Here is a 25,957-nt window from a genome sequence, read left to right as displayed (position 1 = left end):
GAATCAGACTGGACTGGAGAATGAAAGCCAGGCAGATCCATCCAGTTGCTATACTCCTAGCCTTCTCCCTCATTGACATGGAAATGTGCTGCAGCAGTCTTCAAAAAGCATGTTATATAATCCCTCTCTTCCAAATTTGTATGCCTTGCAGCACTGATTTCTTATTTAACGTTTGCACAGAAAAACAATATGCTGTGGATTGATATTTGTTGTAGGTGCAGGTCTTCAGTAGGGATCAGCCTAAAATAATCTGGAGTATTTAAAAATGAACTGTGTTCTGCAGAAATATGTTTCAATGGCTGGCAACTGGCCCTATTATTTAATGTGTCTTGTGTTGCATATGCTGGACAGCTTGCTAGCAATTGCTCTTAAATAGTATCAATAAACACTGGTGTAAAAAAGTAGTATGTTGTTTAATGTGAGTCTGATTAATGTGAGTTTCTGTTCTTTGTATGCTGGGCAACTAAATGCAAAGGAATATATAAAAAAATTAAAAAATTGTCCAGTAGCACCTTAGAGACCAACTAAGTTTGTTCTTGGTATAAGCTTTCATGTGCATGCACACTTCTTCAGATACACTGAAACAGAAGTCACCAGACTCTTCTATATAGTGAGAAGGTGGGGTTTTTCTCAGCAGGGTAGTAGGAAATGGGTGATTGAGTCAATGGGTATGGTAAACCTGTTGACGACTGTTAACGACTGCAATTAGTATGTAATGAGACAGGAATCCTATTAAGACAGATCTTAATAGAGATGTTACCAGGACACGGGTGGCGCTGTGGTCTAAACCACAGAGCCTAGGGCTTGCCAAACAGAAGGTCTGCGGTTCGAATCCCTGTGATGGGGTGAGATACTGTTGCTCGGTTCCTGCTCCTGCCCACCTAGCAGTTCGAAAGCACATCAAAATGCAAGTAGATAAATAGGTACCACTCCGGCAGGAAGGTAAACAGCATTTCCGTGCACTGCTCTGGTTCGCCAGAAGTAGCTTAGTCTTGCTGGCCACATGACCCGGAAGCTGTACGCCGGCTCTCTCGGCCAATAAAGCGAGATGAGCGCCACAACCCCAGAGTTGTCCGCGACTGGACCTAACAGTCAGGGGTCCCTTTACCTTTTTAATAGAGATATTGGATGCCTGTCTCATTACATATGCTAATAATCTGCATACTATCCCTTGCTTTTTCCTGTAGGACTAATGGCAGTCGTTTACAGTCGTCAACAGGTTTACCATACCCATTGACTCAATCACCCATTTCCTACAACCCTGCTGAGAAAAACCCCACCCCACCCTCCCACTATATATAAGGGTCTGGTGACTTCTGTTTCAGTGTATCTGAAGAAGTGTGCATGCACATGAAAGCTTATACCAAGAACAAACTTAGTTGGTCTCTAAGGTGCTACTGGACAATTCACACGGTTAATTCAGCAAATCCTTACCCTCTTTGTTTTTATCTTAATTCTATATCTTAACGTATTATAACTTTATATTTTCATCCGTTATCAATCCATTTTTACATATTCTTTTTAACCTTGTTGCTAAGGCTGCTTCATTTCAATCCGACATCATTTTAACATTCATTAATTTTACAATGTTTCTGCAAATAGTCTTTGAATTTCTTTCAGTCTTCTTCCACCAACTCTTCTCCCTGGTCCCGGATTTTGCCAGTCATTTCCGCCAGTTCCATATAGTCTATCACTTTCATCTGCCATTCTTCCAGGGTGGGTAGATCTTGTGTCTTCCAATACTTTGCGATGAGTATTCTTGATGCTGTTGTAGTGTACATAAAGAAAGTTCTATCCTTCTTTGACACCAATTGGCCGACCATGCCCAGGAGAAAGGCCTCTGGTTTCTTCAGGAAGGTATATTTAAATACCTTTTTCATTTCAATATAGATCATCTCCCAGAAAGCCTTAATCCTTGGGCACGTCCACCAAAGGTGAAAGAATGTACCTTCATTCTCTTTACATTTCCAACACTTATTATCGGGCAAATGATATATTTTTGCAAGCTTGACTGGTGTCATGTACCACCTGTATATCATTTTCATAATATTCTCTCTTAAGGCATTACATGCCGTGAATTTCATACCTGTGGTCCACAACTGTTCCCAGTCAGCAAACATTATATTATGTCCAACATCTTGTGCCCATTTAATCATAGCAGATTTAACCGTTTCATCCTGAGTATTCCATTTCAACAGCAAGTTATACATTCTTGATAATATCTTAGTTTTGGGATCTAACAGTTCTGTTTCCAATTTTGATTTTTCCACCTGGAAGCCAATTTTTCTGTCTAAATTGTAAGCCTTCCTTATTTGATAATAATGAAGCCAGTCTCGCACTTTATCTTTTAATTTCTCAAAACTCTGCAATTTCAATTTATCCCCTTCCTGTTCCAGAATCTCCCAATATTTCGGCCATTTGGCCTCCATATTGAGCTTTTTCTGAGCCTTCGCTTCCATCGGTGATAACCACCTTGGGATTTTGTTTTCAAGTAAATCTTTATATCTTATCCAGACATTAAACAATGCTTTCCTGACAATATGATTTTTAAATGCTTTATGTGCTTTAACCTTGTCATACCACAGATATGCATGCCACCCAAAAACGTTATTAAAGCCTTCTAAATCCAAAATGTCTGTGTTCTCAAGAAGCAGCCATTCTTTCAGCCAGCAAAATGCTGCTGATTCATAATAGAGTTTAAGATCTGGCAGGGCAAATCCACCTCTTTCCTTTACATCAGTTAATATTTTAAATTTTATTCTGGGCTTCTTGCCCTGCCAGATCAATCTAGAAATATCTCTCTGCCACTTCTTGAAACAATCCATTTTGTCCAGAATTTGCAACGATTGAAACAAAAATAACATTCTTGGCAATACATTCATCTTTATAACAGCAATTCGACCAAGCAAGGAAAGCTTCAGATTTGACCATATTTCTAGATCCTTTTTCACTTCTGACCAACATTTATCATAGTTGTCTTTAAATAAGTTTAGGTTCTTTGCGGTCATGTTCACCCCCAGGTATTTAACTTTCTTAACCAATGTTAAACTTGTCTCCTCTGAAACCTCTCAGTAGTGTTTCTCAAACTTAATAAAATAATTCCCCCTTCCTCCCAAAAAAAGATTTTAAGTGTTGACCAGAAAAATGGTTCTGACTCTCAAAGGAATGAAGTCCTGTAACAGCCTCCCCAGAAACATCAAGGAATCTACTAGCTTTTTAGTTTTAAAACTGTGAGCATGAGTGAGAGATTTTGTTTAATTTTGATATGCTGTCTTGTGATTGACAAGAAAAAACGTGTTCTGCCCCTAAAACTTGTAGGAGTTACTGCCGCTGGAGACTGAAACCCTGGACAGCTGGGCTGATTGCAAAGAGCTAAGGGGCTTTTTCATTTAGACCCCACTTTGCAGGGTGTTCTACATTCTGTTTACTTTAGTTGCTGCATTTTGTTTCTAAAGGAAGTTTGTGCTATGAACTCACTTGGCACACTTAGCCTTGTTTCCTCCTACATGCGAAGAACAACAATCTAGATTGTTTTGTTGTTTTGTTATTCGTTGCACCAATCCATTGGGAATGGTTGTTTGGATGTGGAATATCACTATTCATGACTGGACTAGTTAGCCTTTGGAGTTCCTTCTGTCCTCTTGGGATTCATGTTTCTTTCGATTGTGGGTGCATGAGTTTCTACAGAGATCATGCTGCTCCTGTAAATGATTTTCAGTACAGTATTACCTTGGCCGGGCAATCAAAGCCTCAGCTTCTGTTGTTGAATTCCCCTCCTAGCATTCTCTGCCTTTGCTATTTTCAAGCCTGTCATCGTACATGTACACTCTCCGCCCTGCTTCTATTTTGACATCTCCCCCTCCCCGCCCCTCTCCATTTTTCATACCTGCCGTTGACTGTATAAAACCTTCTCACTGCACATGCTTTAAAGATGATAGAGCACTGTGATAGTTTGCTCCAAAATAGATGAGCAACGGCAGGGCCGGCCCACCCATGAGACTAGGGGAGGAGACAAACCTCAGGTAGCAGGATCCACAGGGACACGCATCATTTCGTGACACAGTAATTCAGTTTTACTAGCAAACTGGAGGTGGAACTAACGCCCTTCCAGCCCCAGGAGAAGCACACACTTGCACACTGCAGACAACACACCAATGTGTCGCAACACAGAGTTTGGAAAGCTCTTCTCTAGGGTTTCCTGGACTCTCTACTGCCCAGTGTGAATCAGAGTGCCCGATCCCCCATGGCTTTTGATTCCCACTACAACCATTGGGTAAGGTTGATTTGAAACCCTGCTCCTGATGTAGAACTTCATTATGCTTTTCCCCCTGGAGAGGTAAGGGCAGTGCCACTTTTTGGTTCGGCTGGCCCTGATCAGTGGTAATGCAAGTTGCCCGTCCCTCCCAGTGCTGCCCTGTGGATTGTAGGCAGGGATTCTTGCTCGCTTGCCTGTGTAAGCTGAACCCTAAATTTCATCCATGCATGGCTAGGAACTCCCCCCAGTGTGTATGTTCATGAGAGGTGGACTTGACAGGTCCCATGCAAAATGTCACAACAATGGGTCTGAGGGACAGTGGACTGGCCCCCTGCTGAAAAAGTTTGCTGACCCCTCTATTAAAAGGTTCCTTGACCTGTGTGATTCCACAGTAGATCAGGCATAGGCAAACTCGGCCCTCCAGATGTTTTGGGACTACCACTCCCATCACCCCTAGCTAACAGGACCAGTGGTCGGGGATGATGGGAGTTGTAGTCCCAAAACATCTGGAGGGCCAAGTTTGCCTATGCCTGCAGTAGATTCTATATCTATCTATCTATCTATCTATCTATCTATCTATCTGTCTATCTTTTTTTATTAAATTTGTTTTACCATTTAAAATACTCATTTTACATCCTTAAGATATCAGTGACTAATCCCTTCTCTTTCCATGGTTCATTTTACATATCATAAATCCCTGCATATTATACAAAAACTATACCATTCAGTTTTCCATTATTGCATCCATCAAAACTTATTTACACTGTTGATTTTATCTTAATGCTGCCAGAGTTTTCAGCTGTACACAATTATTTCCCATATATTCTATAAACGTTTTCCAATCTTCTTTAAACATAGTATGTTCTTCTCAGGCCGTGTTTCATTCCAATTGCCTTGAACCTTCTGTTGAGCTTCACAGTATTGTTTTTTTAAAAGCAGCATTCATAATTGCACCGTATTTTCCACTTGATGCCTAAAGCAATCTCATCGCTAAAAAGCAACAAAATGAAGAGGATGGGGAAGAAAATGCATTATGCCTGTCAGAGCCTTAGTGGTTAAAGTTGCTGAAGACATTTCCTTCACAGAGTCTATTTTAGACCTCTCACATTAGTTTGAAACAAAAGCAAGCAATGCGTCTTTTGCTTCTGTGGATTCTCTTGCTAGCCGGGGTCTCAAGGTGACTTGTTTTGTGTATTAAAAAAGAAGAGAGGCTGCTGAGTGCTGGTTTTTCAGTCACGCTTCCTGGCAGAGCTTTTTCCATTTTGGCCCATTGGGGAAGCACTGACAGTAACAATTCAGAATATAAACCTGACCTTATCCAACTGTGTGGCATGTTCCCACAGTGCTTCATGCCCTACGAAGCTTCTGGAAGGGCATCAAAGAAATTGCAGGGCAGTTTCTGTGATTATACAAATGGCAGAATCCTGCTTTTTAAGTTGCAAGTTGCTGCTGTGACCTGCTGTTCCCCCATCAGATATTAACTGAAAAAATGAAAATATTCATAAAAGAAACATCTGCAACAACTCGAAGACTATGGTCCTACACCTGCTGGCATTTTAGTGGGATTTCAGTGTACAGAGTGCATGGTTGCCCTTTAGGAATTGTACGATTCGAAGTTTAACACTACTGTTAATCTGTCTCTATGAGTTGCATAAACCTTTGCTTTCGATCTCATTTTGAAAGAGGGCTATTATCCAAAATGAAAGCATTAGAAACAGGATCAGGGAGGATATTTGGAAATGTTGCATTTACTCTCAACCGAAAGTGATTACGATATTTATTATTTTAATTGAAGGCCTATAGGAAAATCTTTTTCAGCTTTGTGTGTCATATGTTTATATTTTTATGGTAGCTGATATTATACCACTTTTCACTGAATCAGTGAAAAGAAAGCTGTACTGTGTTAAGTTCTTATCAGTCCAAAGGTACCTGCATTCCTTTCACACACGTACTGTGTGGGTTATCAGTCATATTTACCATTAGCCAACACAGACCTTTAGACCACACACACCTAGGGTGTAACAGGAAGCAGGATAGTTGCTTTTTCTCAGGTATCAGGTTGCAATACTTGCTTTTCATAAGAGATGCAAAATATATTGCTGCCTCTGGAGGAGATTGAAATACCTGGCTGCATGACTTGCAATAAGTTGGAGTCCTTAAAATATACCGTATTTTTTGCTCTATAAGACTCACTTTTTCCCTCCTAAAAAGTAAGGGGAAATGTGTGTGCGTCTTATGGAGCGAATGCTGGCTGCACGGCTATCCCAGAAGCCGGAACAGCAAGAGGGATCACTGCTTTCACTGCGCAGCGATCCCTCTTGCTGTTCTGGCTTCTGAGATTCAGGATATTTTTTTCTTGTTTTCCTCCTCCAAAAACTAGGTGCGTCTTGTGGTTTGGTGCGTCTTATAGAGCGAAAAATACGGTAGTTACTGTCCGTTTGCCACCTCAGGGTGGGGGGCAATCTCATGTTGAGAGAATAAACTGTCTACTTGTCATGGTCTTGGTGTGTATGTAGGGAGATCAAGTACCATTGAATTTACAGAACAGAAAAAACTTTGGGATGTGTAGAGCGTGGGCTGTTGACCTTTACAATGGCATTCATAAATTGCATGAATCTGCTCATAGTCCTCAGTTAGCATAGCCCTTTGGCTTTTGCATCCTTGCATGCTGCCGTTCAGCAAGTGGCAAAATAGAAAAGCCTCTGTCTTTCATAAGTGGTGGTATATTCCCTTTTCTTGTCTATTTCCCTATGTCGAAGTTATATACCGGTAGCAGATGGAACTCTTTAAATTATATCTTCCATTCCCTTCAGAGGACTCATCAGAGCAATCTTTTATCCATGAATTCAGACTCCTGCAGTGGCAGGCCTAGTTTATATGGAGCACTAGGCAAAAGTATCAAACTGGTCCTACTGGATGAAAAGATGGAATGTACACTGCTAAGCCCCACCTTTTCTAACACATGCTCCTGTATGCGCATGGCCAAAGCTGTCCCATTTTCATGGAGTATTAAAACCTGTTTTAAAACTATGCACTTGCAAAATAACAACTATGGAGCCCTGAGGCAGGCATCTGTGTCTGAGGCTACAACATGCCTTGTCTCAGCATCCCAAAAAACCGGAATGAATTGTAGTGCAATGATTTCATGCCGTGGGTTGTTTAAAGAAATACCTGTTAAGAGCCAAAGGAAATATATAAGCTGGAAGAGGCCTTTATAGCTACAAGAAAAGCTTGAAAGAATGGTCTACATTTTAGATGTGCTAATGTACTAGTAAGTGTAAAGGAAAATATATTTCTTTTGAGCAGAATACTGGCTAATGACTTAGCAAAGCTGAAGAATAACTAGAAATGGAGCCACGTGGCTGTAGCCCTCTCCTCACCTGAGCTGTCACCTGCCCATGACATCACAATTTCACTTCCCAGCAAAAGGCTGCCCCTACAGCATCAGGAAATCTTGAGCAGGTTGTGAGGGAAGGCTCAAAACACTAAAGTGTATTTCTTCTTAACATTGATTCTTCACTTCTTTTATTTCTGCATAAATTTTGCACCAACACAGTCTTAAGGTTACTAGCAAAATGATCGTGAATTATGACAAATCCAGTTATTCACCCAAGCTGGTAAGTACTGTACTGTATGAGAAGAATCATAGTTGTTAACTGAACTCTAGTTTAGATGGCGCTCAGTGGTGGAACCAAATTTCTTAAATCAGCAGTGCAGTGCTAAAAATATCTCACTGAGTTGAGTGGGGCTTCCAAACTGGGTACAGTGGTACCTCAGGTTACATACGCTTCAGGTTAAAGACTCCGCTAACCCAGAAATAGTGCTTCAGGTTAAGAACTTTGCTTCAGGATGAGAACAGAAATTGTGTTCTGGCGACACGGCAGCAGCAGGAGGCCCCATTAGCTAAAGTGGTGCTTCAGGTTAAGAACAGTTTCAGGTTAAGTACGGACCTCCGGAACGAATTAAGTACTTAACCTGAGGTACCACTGTACAATGGTACCTCGGGTTACATACACTTCAGGTTACATACGCTTCAGGTTAAAGACTCCGCTAACCCAGAAATAGTGCTTCAGGTAAAGAACTTTGCTTCAGGATGAGAACAGAAATCATGCTGCAGCGGCGCGGCAGCAGTGGGAGGCCCCATTAGCTAAAGTGGTGCTTCAGGTTAAGAACAGTTTCAGGTTAAGAATGGACCTCCAGAACGAATTAAGCACTTAACCCGAGGTACCACTGTATAGGATTGCAATCTAAGAATACATGCCTTATCTTACTGACATCAAAGGATGGGCATTCTTTGATACAGTATAAAAAAAACTGAATCTGCAAATTATGCTGGACATGATTTGTGTTCAAGCTGCCCTAGTACTGGAAAGGTACAGTAAAGGTTTGATTTATCTCTGCATGGAAAATCTGTTCTCAATCTCTAGAACAGTATGAAAGCTAGTTTATATCTAAGAATTATTCTGGACGGGGATATTTGTAGCAACCTTGGAACTGTAATAGGAACCTTGAAAGTATAATGTAGCTGATTAATTTGGTTGGAACCCAGACATTTCACTACTCTTGATTCCCCAACCATTGTTTCCTCCTGCTCCTTTCACAGTACATTACATCTCTCACCTGGATAATAACAATAATAATAATAATAATAATAATAATAATAATAATAATAATAATAATTTTTTATTTATACCCCGCCCTCCCCAGCCAAGGCTGGGCTCAGAGCGGCTTGCAAGCAATAATAAAAACAAGATGAATGATTACAACTTAAAAACAAAAATAAAATACAACATTAAAATAATGGAATATTAAAATGTAGCCTCATCGCAGGAGAAGGAAAAGAAAGGGGGAAAAAAGAGAGGGAGGGAATCAAATTGGCTCCAAGCCAAAGGCCAGGCGGAACAACTCTGTCTTACAGGCCCTGCAGAAAGAAATCAGATCCTGCAGGGCCCTGGTCTCATGGGGCAGAGCGTTCCACCAGGCCGGAGCCAGAGTTGAAAAGGCCCTGGCTCTGGTTGAAGCCAATCTAACTTCCTTAGGGCCTGGGACCACTAGGGTGTTGTTATTTATGGACCTTGAGGCTCTCCGTGGGGCATACCAGGAGAGGCGGTCCCGTAGGTACGAGGGTCCTAGGCCGTGAAGGGCTTTAAAGGTCAAAAGCAGCACCTTAAATCTGACCCTGTACTCCACCGGGAGCCAGTGCAGCTGGAAAAGCACTGGGTGAATATGCTCCCATGGCAGAGACCCCGCGAGGAGCCTCACTGCAGCATTCTGCACCCGCTGGAGTTTCTGGGACAGCTTCAAGGGCAGCCCCGCCTAGAGCGAATTACAGTAGTCAAGCCTGGAGATGACCGTCGCATGGATCACTGTGCGTGAGATGCTCTTAATTTCTTCTTCTGCGTTTACTCAGTTCTGTCCCATCCTGATGCTGTTTTCCAAAATCCATGTGTCTCAATTCACTGTTTTCTTTTGTTTACCCATGCCAGTTCCCCCACTAGTTTTGAAGTCTTTGTTATCTTTATTTCTCCCCTTAGCCAACCTACAACGCAAAGGGTCATCAGTCCCCAATTCCTATGACTTAAAAAAGAGAGTTTGATACCTCTGTTCTAATGTACCCTTCAGAGCTTAATATACACCTGTCTCTTGACATCTGATCATTAATTGTTTCAACTATATAGAGCTCTTGGGACCTCACCTGACCTTTCAGTTGTAAGTAGCCGGATTAGCAACCAAGCCACTGTTTGCTGTGATCTTAATAGAGGACCAAAGAGTTCATTTTAATCAAGCATTTCTGACAGAAGTTCAGAGTGCAGTTGGAAAGCACTTACTTACAATCCCCAGTGTTCAAAGTATTTTAAGTCTGGATTTTAAAATCCAAAGTCCGAAATAGTAGGTGCAAATGTAGTGCCCATGTGTGGTAGGTTTGAGGTCCTTTGCAAACCATAACTATTACTCACTGTCAAGGGAAAGATGATTCATCTTGGTAGGAATAACCTTACTGTTTCTAGATATCATTCCTTGCATCCTCTCCCTAAAGTGTGATGGGAAGTACCCATCAGTTTAAAGCACCACATCCACGGGGAAGCTGATTTAGGACATGCTGCTTCTGGTTAATCTCTCTTTCTCTGCTCTCACCCGTGGTTTTGTCCTCCTCACCATCCTAGCCCTGGTCAAGGATCCCTGCTTGTCAGTGCAGATGAAAATGCAAAGTGCTGTTGGATGCAAAGTTATTGCCTGTTTGGTTGATGTGTCTTAGGAATGAACTTGCTAAATCTAACTGCACAGATTGTGAGCTTCAGGAGTGTTAGAATTAATTTCTGGAAGAAGAACAGACCATCCCCTCCTAACATGCAGGAACTCGAGAGTCTGATGCTGCGCATAGCAAAGAGCAAGATTCTGCCTGAATCGCAAAAATCTTGCCACACCTGCTTGCTAAAACAAGTTCTTTGTGCATTCTTTGTACAGAAAAATGGAAGAGGAGCTGACAGGATTATTCTGGGGACATTGTTTTGGGCATTAAAAATATTTCAGCTAAAAAACGATAAACTTTTATCTGTTTCTTTTTAGTTCTTCGCCAAAAGATATGGACGAAGAGCAGCCTTTGTCTCCTTGCGATCAGAATCCTAAAGAAGCAGTACGGAAACGGCAAAATTCTAGTCAAGGTTCCCGGGGCAGCGATTCTTCCAGAACATCCAGAAAAAGCTTCAGGTTGGATTATAGGTTGGAGGAAGATGTAACAAAATCAAAGAGAGGTAAAGATGGGAGGTTTATCAACCCCTGGCCAACATGGAAACCTCCATCTTTCCCAAATATTATGAAATGGGCTCTTACGGAAAAGGACAACAGCAAGGTCCCATCTTCAAAGCAGGTAAACATTCTATAGTTCTATTCATCTAGTAATGTTTGAAGCACTCTCAATACCACTTCACGTAAATTACATGTTTACCAGTAAGTCAAAGATTTTTGAAGTGGTGTTGCGTGGGTTGCTGGTGCCCGTGGCGTGGCAAATGTTGCATCCCTCTGGTGGGCTGGGCAGCTGGGGTGGAGGCGCGCAGTGGGGGGCAAGTAAATAGATAATGTGGTTGTCAGGGTTTCTGGGAGAGAGGAGGAGATGACAGAGGAGACGGAGAGCGAGTGGGAGGAGGGGCAGAAGGATGAGGAAGAAGATGACGGAATTCTAAGGGAATCCACGAGTCTGAGCAGCGAGTCAGAGGATTCTCAAAAGGGGGTTACCTTAATCAAGCAAAAGGGAGGAGAAGGGAGAAGCGGAGAGGAGCCCAGTGGAAGACAGACGCAGCAAGAGGCGTCTCAGCTGGAACGGAGTAAAGGGGGTGGAGTCGTCAGCCTCTCGGAGGGAGCAGGATTAGGAGAGAACAGAGAAAGGGGGTTGGAGCAAGGTGTTCAGCCGGAAAGGGTGGAGAGCAGAACAAAGGGTGGTGTAGCGGTCGAAAGAAAGGTCAGGAGCAACGTACGCGCGCCAAGTTCAAACGTAGAGGCGCGCGGAAGTGGAGAGAGCTCAGGGGAGGAGCCCGGCCCCAAAGCCAGAAGGAGGGGGGAAGAGGCGGCAGAGGATTCAGCCTCAGGCGAGTCACGGAGAGAGGGAACCCAGGGGGGCAGGAAGACCCTGCGGAAAAGAAAGGAGAGGAAGAGGTGGTCTAGAGCCAGGCTATTAAGTTGGTGTGGAAGAGGGGAGGAGTCAGAGGGGACTTCAGCGGTCTAACGTGACAGACGTACGGCCACGATGCTGAACTGTACGAGAAGCAGAAATCTTCAATAAACTTTTCCTGTAAATAAACTGCAACGGAGTGAGGTCTCTTGTGAGCTGGGACCCGTCCTGGGTGGCCGTGACAGTAAGTCCCCTCTCAGAAAGCAAAAAATTTTTTTTGCGAAGCTCACGAACGGGAGCAGCCATGAGCGCTGAGGAGCAGCTGGTTGCACTGCGGGATCAGGTTACCGCTCTCACATCGGCAGTCATTGCTTCGCAGAAGAAGAATGACGACTTGGAGAAGACGTGCCAGGATTTGCAGGCAAGGTGGGAACACGCGGACAGGGCGGGGGCCCCAGGTTCCAGAGCGGAGGGCATTGCGCTTGGACGGAGGGGGGGTGCCCTGGTTCCGCATTTTAATGGCAACTTGCAAGACTATCCCAATTTCAGAGCGGACGTCGTATATGCACTGCATTTACTCCGTCACGATTTTAAAGATGAGGAGGAGAAAGTGGGGTTCATTGTTTCGCACCTGCATGGGGAGGCCAGGGCTTGGCTACGCAATCTGTGGCGCGAAGATGGACCGGCCCGTCGCAATTCAACTGCGTTCATCAAAGCGATGGATTCTTGTTTTCAATCCTCTGTGGATGTGGACATTGCGCGCCGTCAAATGCACGGGCTGAGGCAGGGGAAAGCGACTGTGCGCCAATACCACTCTAAATTTTTTGCATTGCTCACCGCCTTAGATTGGCCAAAGGACAGTAAGCCGGTCAGAGATCTTTTTTGGGAGGGATTGAGCCCCCCCATCAAGGATGAGATCGCTAGGGGGGACAGACCCCAGACCCTAGAAGACGTGGTGCAACGGGCTTTAGCTATTGGAATTCGACATGAGGGACGTCCGTGGCACGAGGAGGACGGGCCCCAAGCGCGTGCGCAAGCGAGGACTCTCCCTTTTGTGCACAGGGATTTCAGCCGTGCGCACCCCTCGCCAATGGGGAAGGACAGCGAGGAGCCGATGGAGATTGGTGGTGCTAGGGCTCAGAAGCCATCCCAGAGCCCTGTCCCTGGTGCAGCCAAAGCGAAGCCTCCTAGAGGAACCAGGAAGTGTTACATCTGTGACAGTGCGCACCATATGGCGAAAGAGTGCCCCCAGAGGCTCCAGAAGCACACTGCAGCACTGGCAACTGTAACGGCAGAGGTGCAACCAGGGGAGCAGCTTCAGGGAAACGACAGTGCCTGGCTGGAAGCAGAGCTACTGGGGCTCAGCCAGGCGGATCTGTAGACAAGCCCCCAGCATCACTGCAGAGCGTGGACCCTTTGCCTCCCAGACCGGCAGTTCTGCTCACAGCAACACTCCAGTTGCCTGATGGGAGACTCCTCGAGGTTCCAATAACGATCGATTCGGGAAGCAACGCCGACTTCGTGGGACTGCAGTTCGTTAAGCAGCACAACATGGCGCTCCTGCCTGCAACGACGCCTCTAAACGTGGTCACGGTAGACGGCAGGAAGTTGCTGGGGGGGCAAGTGGTGCAGCAAACCCCTCCCATGATGATGCAGATTGGCAACCATCGAGAACTTATTAGTTTCAATGTCACCCACTTATCGGACACACCCATCGTGTTAGGCATGAGTTGGCTGGAGAGGCACAGTCCCGCGGTTGCGTGGTACCAGCGGCAGATCACCTTTTGTTCATCGTATTGTGCTCAGCATTGCTTTCAGACCGATCAGGGAGGAGAAGCCGAGCAGCAGTTGCATCTGGGTATGGTGCAAACAGTGCCTCACAAGTACCAGGACTTCTTGGAGGTTTTCTGTGAGAAGGAAGCTGACAAGTTGCCGCCTCACAGACCTTACGACTGCGCGATTGATTTAGTGCCAGGGGCGCAACTGCCTGCTGCCAAGCTGTACTCCATGTCGGAAGACGAGATGCAAGAGCTTCGGGAGTTCATAGACCATAACCTCAAGCGAGGTTTCATCCAGGAATCTAAAGCAGCGGGTGGCAGCCCTGTGTTCTTTGTGAAGAAGAAAAACACGCCCCAAAAAAGGCTTATAGTGGATTACAGGTTCATAAACAGCTTGACTAAGCCCAAAGCTTTCCCCATGCCCAAGATTGACGACCTTTTAGCGACCGTCAGGAGGGGCAAGATTTTCACCAAGCTGGACCTACGTGGAGCTTACAATCTCATCCGCATCCGGAAAGGAGATGAGTGGAAGACCGCCATGTTCACCCCTCTGGGCACATACGAATACAGAGTCATGCCTTTCGGTCTCCAAAATGGCAGCCACGTTTTTCAAGCATTTATGCACCACGTGCTAGCAGGTCTCCTCTACAAGAAGTGTGTCTGCTTTCTCGACGATATCCTGATTTTCTCGGAATCGCCGGAGGATCACGATAAGGACGTGAGGGAGGTCCTGCAGAGGCTGAAGGACCACAGGCTGTACGCCAAGTTGGAGAAATGCCAGTTTGATGTCAGAGAGGTTGATTTCCTTGGCTACAAGTTGTCCGACGAGGGACTGGCCATGGACAGGGCTAAGGTTCAAGCGCTGTTGGACTGGAAAAGCCCTCGAAATCGGAAAGAGGTCCAGAGGTTCATCGGCTTTGCCAATTTTTACCGCAAGTTTATTAAAGGTTTTGCGAACGCGACGGCGGCTATCACTGACACCCTCAGTTCCAAGAAGAAGAAGTTCGTCTGGACCGAACAAGCGGAGCGGTCCTTCCGGACGCTTAAAGGTCTTTTCGCCTCCGAAGAGCAGCTGCTCCACGTGAATCCCGGCAGACCCATGCGGGTAGAGACCGATGCGTCAGACAGAGCGGTTGGGGCCGTTCTTTTGCAAGAGGATTCACAAGGCAACTGGAGACCGGGTGCGTTCTACTCCCGGAAGCTCAGCAAGACGGAGCGCAATTATACCATCTGGGACAGGGAGTTGTTGGCCATTCATGCAGCTTTCAAAGCGTGGCGACACTTCTTAATAGGAGCCAAGCACACGGTGCAAGTCCGCACGGATCACAAGAACTTAGAGTATTGGCGGACGGCTAAGTTACAGACCCAGCGACACATGCGCTGGGCGGAGTTCTTTGCGGATTTCGACTTCAAAATAGAATACATCCCAGGAGACTCCAATGTTATTGCAGACGCGCTGTCCCGAAAGCCGCAATACTTGGAGGAAGCAGCTCCAATCGCAGCAAAGCACATTTTCGCACCGCAGGCGTGGACGTGCGCTACCATCGCAGTCGACCTGGACGCGGTGCGACGCGCGTTGCAAAGGGATCAGTTTGCACAGTCCAAGATGGAGGAGCTACGCGGAGGGTCGCGAGACAACGATGAGTTCCAATTGCAAGATGGACTTTTGACTCGTAAGGGTGCCCTTTACGTGCCCACCGACGATCTTCGAGCCAAGGTTCTGCAACAATTGCATGACGCCCCTAGTGCAGGCCATTTCGGCAAAGAGAAGACGATGGAGTTGGTGGCTAGAGACTTTTGGTGGCCCCAGATGAGAGGAGAGGTGGCGGACTACGTCGCCAGGTGTGATATCTGCCAGAGGTCCAAACCAGTGCACCAGAAGCAGGCGGGATTGCTAGAACCGCTGGAGACACCGCAGCAACCGTGGGAGAGGGTAGCGTTGGACTTTGTTACGGACCTGCCCAGCTCCAGAGGTAAGACGGCGGTGTTAGTGGTGGTGGACTTGTTCACCAAGATGGCGCATTTCATCCCTTGTGCCAAGGTGGCGACGGCAGAACAGACCGCAAAGCTCTTCATCGATCACGTCTTCAGAGTGCATGGACTTCCGCAGTCCGTCTTGTCCGACAGGGGGCGCCAGTTTGTTTCCACTTTCTGGCGAAAGCTTCTGGGCATCTTGCACGTCAAAATCAACCTGACATCGGCGAGACATCCACAAACCAACGGTCAAGCGGAGAGGGTCAACGCGATCATGCAGCAGTACCTGCGGTGCTACGCCAACCAGCGACCTGCGGCGTGGGTGGACTATCTGCCGATGGCTGAATTCGCCTACAACAACACGAAACACGCATCCACCGGGGTGACGCCTTTCTTCGCGAACAATGGCCGTCATCCCAGAACCTTCCCGAGATTTGCGGCACCAGGAGGGGGGGGGCCTCAAGATGCCGACCAGTTTGCAGCGGAGTTGCAAGAGGTGCACGAGGAGCTGCGGAGACATTTGGAGCTGGCAAAACAGGCGTATAAGGTGCAGGCCGATAAGCACAGGAGGGCGGGAGAGGACATCCAGATTGGGGACTGGGTGTGGTTAGCAGCCCACGCGATGCCGGCCAGGTCATTGGCCAAGAAGAAGTTAGGACACAGGCAGCTAGGGCCATATCAAGTTGAGGCTAAGATCAATCCGGTGGCTTTTCGTCTAGCCCTTCCGGAGGGTTCCAGGGTGCACCCGGTCTTTCATAGGTCGGTGCTCACTCCCTACAAAACCCCACACAGGTTTCAAGAGTCAGGAGCACTCCCAGAGCCACGTAGGAGGGCGCCTGAGGGGGGGGAATCGCCAAGACCAGAACCTCTTAACGAGGTCACAGAGATACTGGACTCGAGATGGGGGGAGGAGGGAGTTGAATATTTTCTAGCCAGGGAAGGCACTCCGGCCTCTGCCAATAGCTGGGTGCCGGGTTACGCGTTGGACGAACCCCTGTTGAAGGAGGAGTTCCATGCACTTTTTCCGCACAAGCCCATGCCCGAGGAGTATTTTGATGATTGGCTTTTCACGCCCACTTTGTCAGACAGCACGTTCGAGGGTTTCTCCTCACCCGAGGGCCATACGCCCGAAACAAGCCCGACCAGGGATCCGAGACTGGGGGGGGAGGAGACAGGCCCTTGTTGGTGGGTGGATCAGCCAAGGGAGGCATGGAGTCAGAGATGGATGGTAGGTCCTTGGCAGGCAGCGCCAGGAGAAACAGTGATGGAGGAAGAGACTGTGATGTCTTTGGGTGGGGAACCCGAGTTCGAACACACATATACGGAGCTGCCAGAGGAGAACGTTGAAGTGGACAACCTGTATCCTGAACCGACCCCGGAAGAACCACGTTTTCCTCAACCTGCACCCGGCGAGCGGGAGGGGGGAAGGGGGGGCTTCGAGGGGGGGATGGATGTCAGGGTTTCTGGGAGAGAGGAGGAGATGACAGAGGAGACGGAGAGCGAGTGGGAGGAGGGGCAGAAGGATGAGGAAGAAGATGACGGAATTCTAAGGGAATCCACGAGTCTGAGCAGCGAGTCAGAGGATTCTCAAAAGGGGGTTACCTTAATCAAGCAAAAGGGAGGAGAAGGGAGAAGCGGAGAGGAGCCCAGTGGAAGACAGACGCAGCAAGAGGCGTCTCAGCTGGAACGGAGTAAAGGGGGTGGAGTCGTCAGCCTCTCGGAGGGAGCAGGATTAGGAGAGAACAGAGAAAGGGGGTTGGAGCAAGGTGTTCAGCCGGAAAGGGTGGAGAGCAGAACAAAGGGTGGTGTAGCGGTCGAAAGAAAGGTCAGGAGCAACGTACGCGCGCCAAGTTCAAACGTAGAGGCGCGCGGAAGTGGAGAGAGCTCAGGGGAGGAGCCCGGCCCCAAAGCCAGAAGGAGGGGGGAAGAGGCGGCAGAGGATTCAGCCTCAGGCGAGTCACGGAGAGAGGGAACCCAGGGGGGCAGGAAGACCCTGCGGAAAAGAAAGGAGAGGAAGAGGTGGTCTAGAGCCAGGCTATTAAGTTGGTGTGGAAGAGGGGAGGAGTCAGAGGGGACTTCAGCGGTCTAACGTGACAGACGTACGGCCACGATGCTGAACTGTACGAGAAGCAGAAATCTTCAATAAACTTTTCCTGTAAATAAACTGCAACGGAGTGAGGTCTCTTGTGAGCTGGGACCCGTCCTGGGTGGCCGTGACAGTGGTAAATAGATAAATAGACTATCTGTGCTTCCAAACTATTGCTATTTTCAGGTAGGATTCAATCACATACTGGTAAATTTAGGTTGTGCAATTATAGTTGACTGGGATGTCTTGCACAAAAAGCCCACTTCCCTCCAAAAGCAGACTTTTCGTAACAGAAAAATACACTGGAAAGTGTGGGATAACACTGCCTTTGTCATGTCACCTAATCAAAGCATAACTTAAGAGCTGGTCAACATAGAGCCCAGATAAAACAAATTGTGTGGCAGCCAAGAGTTGAAGGCAGCCTTGTACATGGATTGCCTGTCTACTAGTAGATCTCTGAGGGATTTGCAGTAGATCAGCAAGGATTCTGACTCTCAGTTGTTTAACAATAGCAACTAAAAGGCTTTTCTCCTACATTACCCTAGAACGGGGTTTGATTTTTGAGTGGCAAGACTGGGATTATAGTTCTGGTACTGAAAATGAATTCCTAGCCTTTGTATAAGAAGGCAGAGTTGAGTTGCAGCTTCAATTTTATGCTGGCGGTGCATATGCAGTAATTTTGTAGCAGTGCTGAAAAAGCGCAGGATGCTGTATTTGCTGTAAAATTCATTATTCTGAGAGTTTCAGTCTTCTTTTTTTAACACAGCACTTTTCTTAGTTTATATCATTACAGTAAGCATTACACATAAGCAAGCATAGCTTTGCAATAACAGACGTTTGCTAAGGTGAATGAACACGTAGTTAGGAGTGGGATTTGAATTCCTTAAGTAGTTACTTGCCCCTTCATTCCAGCAAAACTGGAACGAATAATTCAGAACATTACAGATGGAAGAATAATTTTCAATTTTTGTAGCAGTGTGTACATGCATCCCTTGTGTACCCTCTAAAGCCCTAAACAGTTCAGGCACTGTGTCCCTTTGAGACCTATTCCCATGTGTTCCATTATGATACCTGAGATCTACTGAGAACATGTTTTTAATTAGGCGTTCTCTGTCAGATTCAGACAGCAAGGCTGTGCAGCATTTTCAATGACTACCCCCCAAATATAACAGTGTCTCCTGCTGTATATTCACACAAATTCACGTCTAAACTCCTTAGCAGATGTCCCTGTCCTTGGCTAACCTTCGGAGACCAGCATCAAATTAGAAAATAATGGTGAAATGTTGTTCTCTGCTACTGCAGAGAGCAGGGTTAGATCTAATAGGTTTAAGTTACAGAAGGAAAGACTTTGGTTGAATATGAGAAACTTTTTAATGGTAAGAGCAGTTTGAGAAGTGGTGGGAGGGAGCTGCCCTTTGCTGCAGGTCTATAAAGTCTTAAACGACTCAATACCGCAAGGACCACCTCTTCCCAGATTCTGTGATCATCATCGGAGGCCCTTCTTTGTGTGCCTCCTCTGTGAGAGGTCTGGAGGATAAGCGACACAAGAACGAGCCTTTTCTGTAGTGGCTCCTCACTTGTGGCATGCTCTCCCCAGGGAGACACGCCTGGCACCTTCGTGACATATCTTTAAGCACCAGGAACAAACATTCCTCCTCTCCCAGGCCTTTGGCTAATGAAACAATCTATGCCCTTTTAAACTGGGAGGTGGGGCGGCTTACAACATGACAAGATTTACATAATGACCAACGTAACAAAAGTCATAAACAATAAATAAAACACGTCAAAAAGTACACAACCAAATGGAAAACAATTTCCATATAAATCATAAAATCTAAGACTAAAAATACAGCATTGATATAAATCACAATTTAAAATGACATACATAAAAAATAAAAGCAATTAGAAACAAAAACGGAGTCCTCTCTGCCCAGCTGCAGCAGCATTCCTCCATGGAACCTATTAGGCCCTGCCCCAAGTCAGGTGGAGAGAAGCAGGGCAGGGCCCTATAATAAATATTTTTTGTATTTATATTGTAAACCGCCCTGTGATCGTTAGATGAAGGGCAATATATAATAATAATAATAATAATAATAATAATAATAATAATAATAATAATAATAATAATTTGGAATGACCTTTGTATTTGGGAAATGATTTTCACGTTTACTCTTAGTTGTTGGTCATCTCTTTTCGAAATGTTATCTGTCAGTGTTATCTGCAAGCAGAGTTGGACCTTCACCCTCCTATAATACCTCCCTTAACCCAAGCTGCAAGCAAAACTGGTTACCTTGAAATACCAAGGGTGATTCATGCACATAAACAGGGTTCCTTATGTACAACTCGTGCAGATCTGCATCATACTAATTTGAACTGGCTGGATGCGTCAGATGCAAATGATTCTTGTCATTGTGCACGTTTCTCGTATGCTGGAAGTCTTGCAAATAGAAACCTAGCAAAGCAGGGAGGAGGCTGGCTGGCACCCTTCCCTCTGCTGTGCTGTTTACATTTACAAAGCCTCCTGTGACGCGTGATGCAGAGCCTATGTGTCACTTCCTTTCTGGCTGCCATTGGCCCAGTTGCTTTGAAGTCACTAAGGGCCTGGTAGACAATTGATGGCTTATTTGCACTGAGGAAATATTTGATGCTCGAGTCCATGAGCAGCATTGGTCTACACTAAATGACGTTCAAGTGTATTTATACCATGGACTTTAATATTACATCTTGTTGGTGTAGAGCAGGCACCCCCAACCTGCGGCCCTCCAGATGTTTTGGCCTACAACTCCCATGATCCCTAGCTAACAGGACCAGTGGTCAGGGATGATGGGAATTGTAGTCCAAAACAACTGGAGGGCCGAAGGTTGGGGGTGCCTGGTGTAGAGTTAACAAGGCTTTCTGCCTCAAGGGTCCAAGGTAGATGAAACACTTGCTGCTTGTAAGCCAGGTGTGCTTTCTAATTTTGTGTCCTTGTTTTCTTTTGCTAGGAACTTGACAGAGAGCTTCCAGTACTGAAACCTTACTTTGTTCAAAACCCCGAACTAGCTGGAAAAACCGGAGCTGGTATGCGAGTAACATGGCTTGGACATGCTTCTGTAATGGTGGAAATGGATGAACTTACGCTTCTTACTGACCCCATATTCAGCCAGCGGGCCTCTCCAGTGCAATTTGGAGGACCTAAGCGTTTTAGAGGACCTCCGTGTACTGTAGATCAACTCCCCAAAATAGACGCAGTGATGATCAGCCACACTCATTACGACCACTTGGACTACCACTCCGTAATAAATTTAAATAGTCGCTTTGGCAGTGACCTGAGATGGTTTGTGCCCCTGGGTCTTTTAGACTGGATGCAGAAATGTGGCTGTGAGAATGTAATTGAGCTGGACTGGTGGGGAGAAAACTGTGTTCCTGGTCATGACGCAGTTACATTTGTTTTTACTCCTGCCCAACACTGGTCCAAGAGGACTGCAACAGATGACAACAAAGTTCTCTGGGGAAGCTGGTCTGTCTTGGGGCCCTGGAATAGGTTCTTTTTTGCAGGAGATACTGGCTATTGTGTTGCATTTGAGGAGATAGGGAAGCGATTTGGACCTTTCGATCTTGCAGCTATTCCCATTGGAGCATATGAACCAAGGTACGTAAGCCAATAAACTGGAGCCTGTGACCCAAGATACAAAACTACCACTGTTTATATACAGCACCAACAATGTGTAAGATGTGCAAAATACAGGCAGTGTCATAGCCACATTGGCCTACCATGCCAAATCACTCCTGCTTCATTCCTCCTCTAGTGTGAGCAGTAACAACAAACCACAGACCTTTGCTTATCATGACAGCCGGCTTCTTTCTTTCTTTCTTTCTTTCTTTCTTTCTTTCTTTCTTTCTTTCTTTCTTTCTTTCTTTCTTTCTTTCTTTCTTTCTTTCCTTCCTTCCTTCCTTCCTTCCTTCCTTCCTTCCTTCCTTCCTTCCTTCCTTCCTTCCTTCCTTCCTTCCTTCCTTCCTCAACCGCAACTATGAAGCCAAGAGCAGTTGACTTCAGATTATGGTTTACGTATTTGGAGAGAAACAAAACATGAGCACTGTTTTGGACATCACAGAAAACCAAGGTTCTTGGTTTGTTACTTGCATGAAGGAAGAAGGGCAGTGGGAGTGATACATGCTGCTGATTTATCTTAAGCCATGGTTTATGTCATCTGAAGGGGGCCAATGAAAGCTCACAGTCTTAAAGACAAGCAGGAGGAAAGGCTAGATCTTAATGGGCAAGGGGGTAGGTGAAGATTGGCTGCCAGTTTTGCATTCTAGGAAAACTAAATGTGATTGAGATGCCTTGTGGAAGATGGGATGATTGAGATGCATTAGAAGGATTGAGATGCAGCTTAACAGATAAGTGAGCAATCTCTTTTAGCAATATGGGAGAAGGGAACAAATTGGACCAGTAAGAGCTATGCAACAGATTGAGAAGGGCACAGTGGCGTAGCGTGGGGGGTGCAGGGGGGGCCGGCCGCACTGGGCGCAACAGCTGGGGGTTAGGGTTAGGGGGCGCAAATCCACGGGTTAGAGGGCGCAAATCCACGGGTTAGGGGGCGCAAATTACTTGCCTTGCCCCGGGTGCTGACAACCCACGCTACACCACTGGAAGGGCAGTAAGGGAACCTTAACTTGGCCAGTGCATGTCTGTGTAACAGGCAAGGAAAAATGCTCTTTCCCTCTTTGGCAGGTGGTTTATGAAATACCAGCATGTGGACCCTGAAGAAGCAGTAAGGATTCATATTGATGTACAAGCAAAGAAGTCTGTTGGAATTCACTGGGGAACCTTTGCTTTAGCAAATGAGGTAGGTGTGAACTAACCATTTGTGTAGCTGCGGATGTCCATTCAAAATAGTAGAATCTAGAACTGTCTGTTCTAGCCTGATAGCAGAAATATCCTTTCTTCTGACTGAAAACAGAAAGTATCGTTCACTTACATCCCAGAGTTTTAGTGTATGGGAGAACTGCACATCCTCTGTGTTTTTATGCTGTGTCCCTTGATTGGAAGGAACATTATCTCAAGAAGAAATGCAGTAGGCAGCATCCTCTGAGGAAAGATAATTCTACTGCATCTCTGTATCAGGTGTGATTAAGTGATCTAATTACATCTGATGCAAAGAGGCAGCAGAATTACCTGCCCTCCGTGGAGACTAATTGGAAGGAAGCAAGGGCAGAATAGTGGGCTGTTTCCTCTGCAGGTGTGTAATTTTGAATGGAGATTTAGTTTGAATGGATTTTTGGTATAGGAGCTCCAACTAACTTAACTATATATAAAAAAGAAGTCATGTAGTGTTATAATTTTTTCTTATGGACCATAGCAGTTTTCAAGGTGTTTCAAATGCTTAAAAGAAAATGGCCTCTGATTTTAGTATTATTTTATAGGCTGTCAATTTTAGTTCTGAAGCCAGTCGATTCTCTATACAACTAATTGTGTATTGTCAAAGCTAGGTTTCACCCCTCAGTTTTTAGTTTGACTTAAATTTTGCTTAGTAGTAAGTCTGAATGTCTTACAGATACTCTGAAGCAAACTACTAAAGAAACAATGACAAGGGTGCTTTAAGAGATTGTGTACAGCTTAGTTGCTCTGTCTTTATGGACTGAATTAATAGTTGCTTTGTGTTAGAGTGACAAAATCATTGGAGGCAATTTCACTTGGTATGAAACTGGTTTTCCTGAATGTGTAACAAAATCATATCTTATCAGTATGCATATCATATTATATCAGCATACATATGTGCCAGTACCCCAACATTCTTTGACATTCTAGCATAATGAAGAAACTAACCCCCAGCCACCCAGAAAAACCCAGCTAGATATGTGAGGTATAAATGATAAAATTATTATTATTATTATTATTATTATTATTATTATTATTATTATTATTATTTACTGGCCAACAACACAGGATGATTCTCTGCAGATGAAGGGGCTGAGCATATAAGACCGTGGTTGATTCTTAAAACTGGAATTAGAATCAGAAATCATTAATGTTTATGAAATCCCTAAACTTTCTGGTAGGTGCTTGAGAAGGATTCTGAACCCCACAGATCCTCCACATTTCATGCACTGCTAAGTACAGAGATTCAGAATGTAAACTAGTTCTGCTAGAAAATTTATATGTTAAAAAATTTAAAGGAAGGCCGGTAAGGAGACTATTGAAACATTTACTGTCAAAAGGTGGCGTGCACAACTGGAGAGGCATCTCTGTCATAAAATTTATGATCAAGCCACTGGACTTTGATAAGTCAGTTGTAGCAGCCCAAGGGTTTCATAGAATGTAGGCATTGTTTAATCCTCTCTGGCACAGTTCTTTTCATTTACAAGTTTGCAGCAAGTAAACATATTTTGATACAGTGGTACCTCGGGTTACAGATGCTTCAAGTTATATACTCCGCTAACCCAGGAATAGTACCTCAGGTTAAGAACTTTGCTTCAGGATGAGAACAGAAATCGCACGGTGGCGGTGCGGCAGCAGCGGGAGGCCCCATTAGCTAAAGTGGTACCTCAGGTTAAGAAGGGACCTCCAGAATGAATTAAGTTCTTAACCCAAGGTACCACTGTATGTTCTTTCAAACTGGCGTTTGAGCTATTCTTGAATTTACCATGACTACAGTTCTCAATCTGCAGTTGCTACTTATTAGATAACTAAGAATAATACTTTCCAAATGTGGAAAACTAATAACACATTGTGTTGAGCTAGGCTGTTTCTAAGGCGTTTCCCTATCTTGCCTTCAGTCCTTTAATTGGAGACTGAAACTGAGACTGAAATGTTTCTCAGTAACTGGTATGCAGAAGCCTCCTCCTGCCTCATCACTGAGCTGTGGCCCCATGGTTTTCTAATATTTTCTAGGAATATCTGCCTTTGTTGAGCACTTCATACTTTCCCATAAACTTAACTGGAAAGATTGCGCTCACAATCCATTGCATGTGATCATTCACCGGCAAGAACCGAGGTGCAAACAACTGCTCTCGTGAACAGTTGTAATATCTAAGAAGTTTATTCATGGAAAACACAGCTTTTGTAAGCGGTGTGCAGTCCCAGAGTGCTCTGTCTGGACAAGTTACCACAGCTGCACAGAGCAGTTGATTCATCCTGAAATAGCAGGATCAGTTCAATAACACTTGTTGCCACAAATGCAAGGTATGCTTCAAGGGGGTAACCCCATTCAGAGCTTAACAAGGACTTCAGAAGGAAAAAGAAAAGTCTTATTGGATTTCAGTGGAACCAGAATTCCCCTTAAATTTGCAAGACTAAAGTACCGTATTTTTCGCTCTATAAGACGCACCAGACCACAGGACGCACCTAGTTTTTGGAGGAGGAAAACAAGAAAAATAATATTCTGAATCTCGAAAGCCAGAACAGCAAGAGGGATCGCTGCGCAGTGAAAGCAGCAATCCCTCTTGCTGTGCTGGCTTCTAGGATAGCTGCGCAGCCTGCATTCACTCCATAAGACGCACACACATTCCCCCTCACTTTTTAGAAGTGAAAAAGTGAGTCTTATAGAGCAAAAAATACGGTATGTTCTTTCAAACTGGTGTTTGAGCTATTCTTGAATTTACCATGACTAGAGTTCTCAATCTGCAGTTGCTACTTATTAGATAACTAAGAATAATACTTATGAAGCTTTTTCACAACAGGCTTATCTAGTCCTGACCGCTTGTTTTCTCCACAGTATTACTTGGATCCTCCTGCTAAACTGATGGAAGCTCTAGACAGATACGGACTGAAAACTGAAGATTTCTTTGTCTTAAAGCATGGTGAATCACGAGACTTAAATATTAACGAGGATGGATTTGAATAAAAATGGGGGGAAATCGATTTCTTATCAATTGTATCTGGGGGTGGGGGAAGCAATTAAGGTTGATACCTTTTTGTAAAATTTTGAACAGGATTTTTAAGATTTCGGGAGTTTGCATACCAGCCTTACAAAATTGCAAGTTTTTAATAAATGAATGAAATAGCACTTGATAGCATTAACTTAGCTGCACATGCCGTGTACATAAGGAGTTAATTCCATTGCCTGTGAAGTCATTTCACCTCTTTAAAACCAGTGCAGGTCACCTGCTAGAGATTAACTAGGCCACAATCCATAAGACCCAAGAGGACCTGTGAACTCAAGGCTTTCTTGACATAGCAACCCTCCCTCTCTCACTGAACTGCTAAGTGCTTTAACTCTCCCTTTTTAAAAATCGGATTTGTGGTTTAAAAAGTGGGGGATTACACTGAAAAACAA

The 25,957-nt window shown here is 45.1% G+C and overlaps 1 protein-coding gene and 2 long non-coding RNA genes across 4 annotated transcripts in view; 1 reads left to right on the top strand and 2 right to left on the bottom strand.

Moving 5' to 3' along the window:
- LOC309379066 overlaps positions 1 to 10,816 on the bottom strand; it is a 23,915-nt gene extending 13,099 nt beyond the window's left edge. The window contains exon 1 of the long non-coding RNA XR_014172337.1: positions 10,213 to 10,816. This is a non-coding gene — a long non-coding RNA (uncharacterized lncRNA). The remainder of the gene's footprint in view (positions 1 to 10,212) is intronic.
- NAPEPLD (N-acyl phosphatidylethanolamine phospholipase D) overlaps positions 1 to 25,957 on the top strand; it is a 27,691-nt gene extending 1,734 nt beyond the window's left edge. Inside the window, exons 1-5 of one of the 2 annotated variants that reach the window (XM_081927774.1) lie at positions 7,715 to 7,872; positions 10,823 to 11,123; positions 20,684 to 21,330; positions 22,414 to 22,528; positions 25,397 to 25,957. In XM_081927774.1, the coding sequence (XP_081783900.1) occupies positions 7,844 to 7,872; positions 10,823 to 11,123; positions 20,684 to 21,330; positions 22,414 to 22,528; positions 25,397 to 25,525 (1,221 nt within the window). In that variant the 5' untranslated portion in view covers positions 7,715 to 7,843 and the 3' untranslated portion in view covers positions 25,526 to 25,957. Of the gene's footprint in view, positions 1 to 7,714; positions 7,873 to 10,822; positions 11,124 to 20,683; positions 21,331 to 22,413; positions 22,529 to 25,396 lie in introns of those variants that run through there. The other variant, XM_081927773.1, reaches the window with a different exon arrangement.
- On the bottom strand, positions 18,449 to 20,670 carry LOC309379063. The gene is made up of 2 exons (XR_014172334.1): positions 19,990 to 20,670; positions 18,449 to 18,616 (listed from the first exon to the last, which is right to left on the bottom strand). It is a non-coding gene; the product is annotated as an uncharacterized lncRNA (long non-coding RNA).

This window comes from Podarcis melisellensis (genome assembly GCF_964234715.1).
Source record: "Podarcis melisellensis genome assembly, chromosome: 10".
Lineage (NCBI taxonomy): Eukaryota > Metazoa > Chordata > Lepidosauria > Squamata > Lacertidae > Podarcis > Podarcis melisellensis.
The sequence above is the reverse complement of the archived record's forward strand: the minus strand, read 5'-3'. Positions and strand labels throughout refer to the sequence as shown.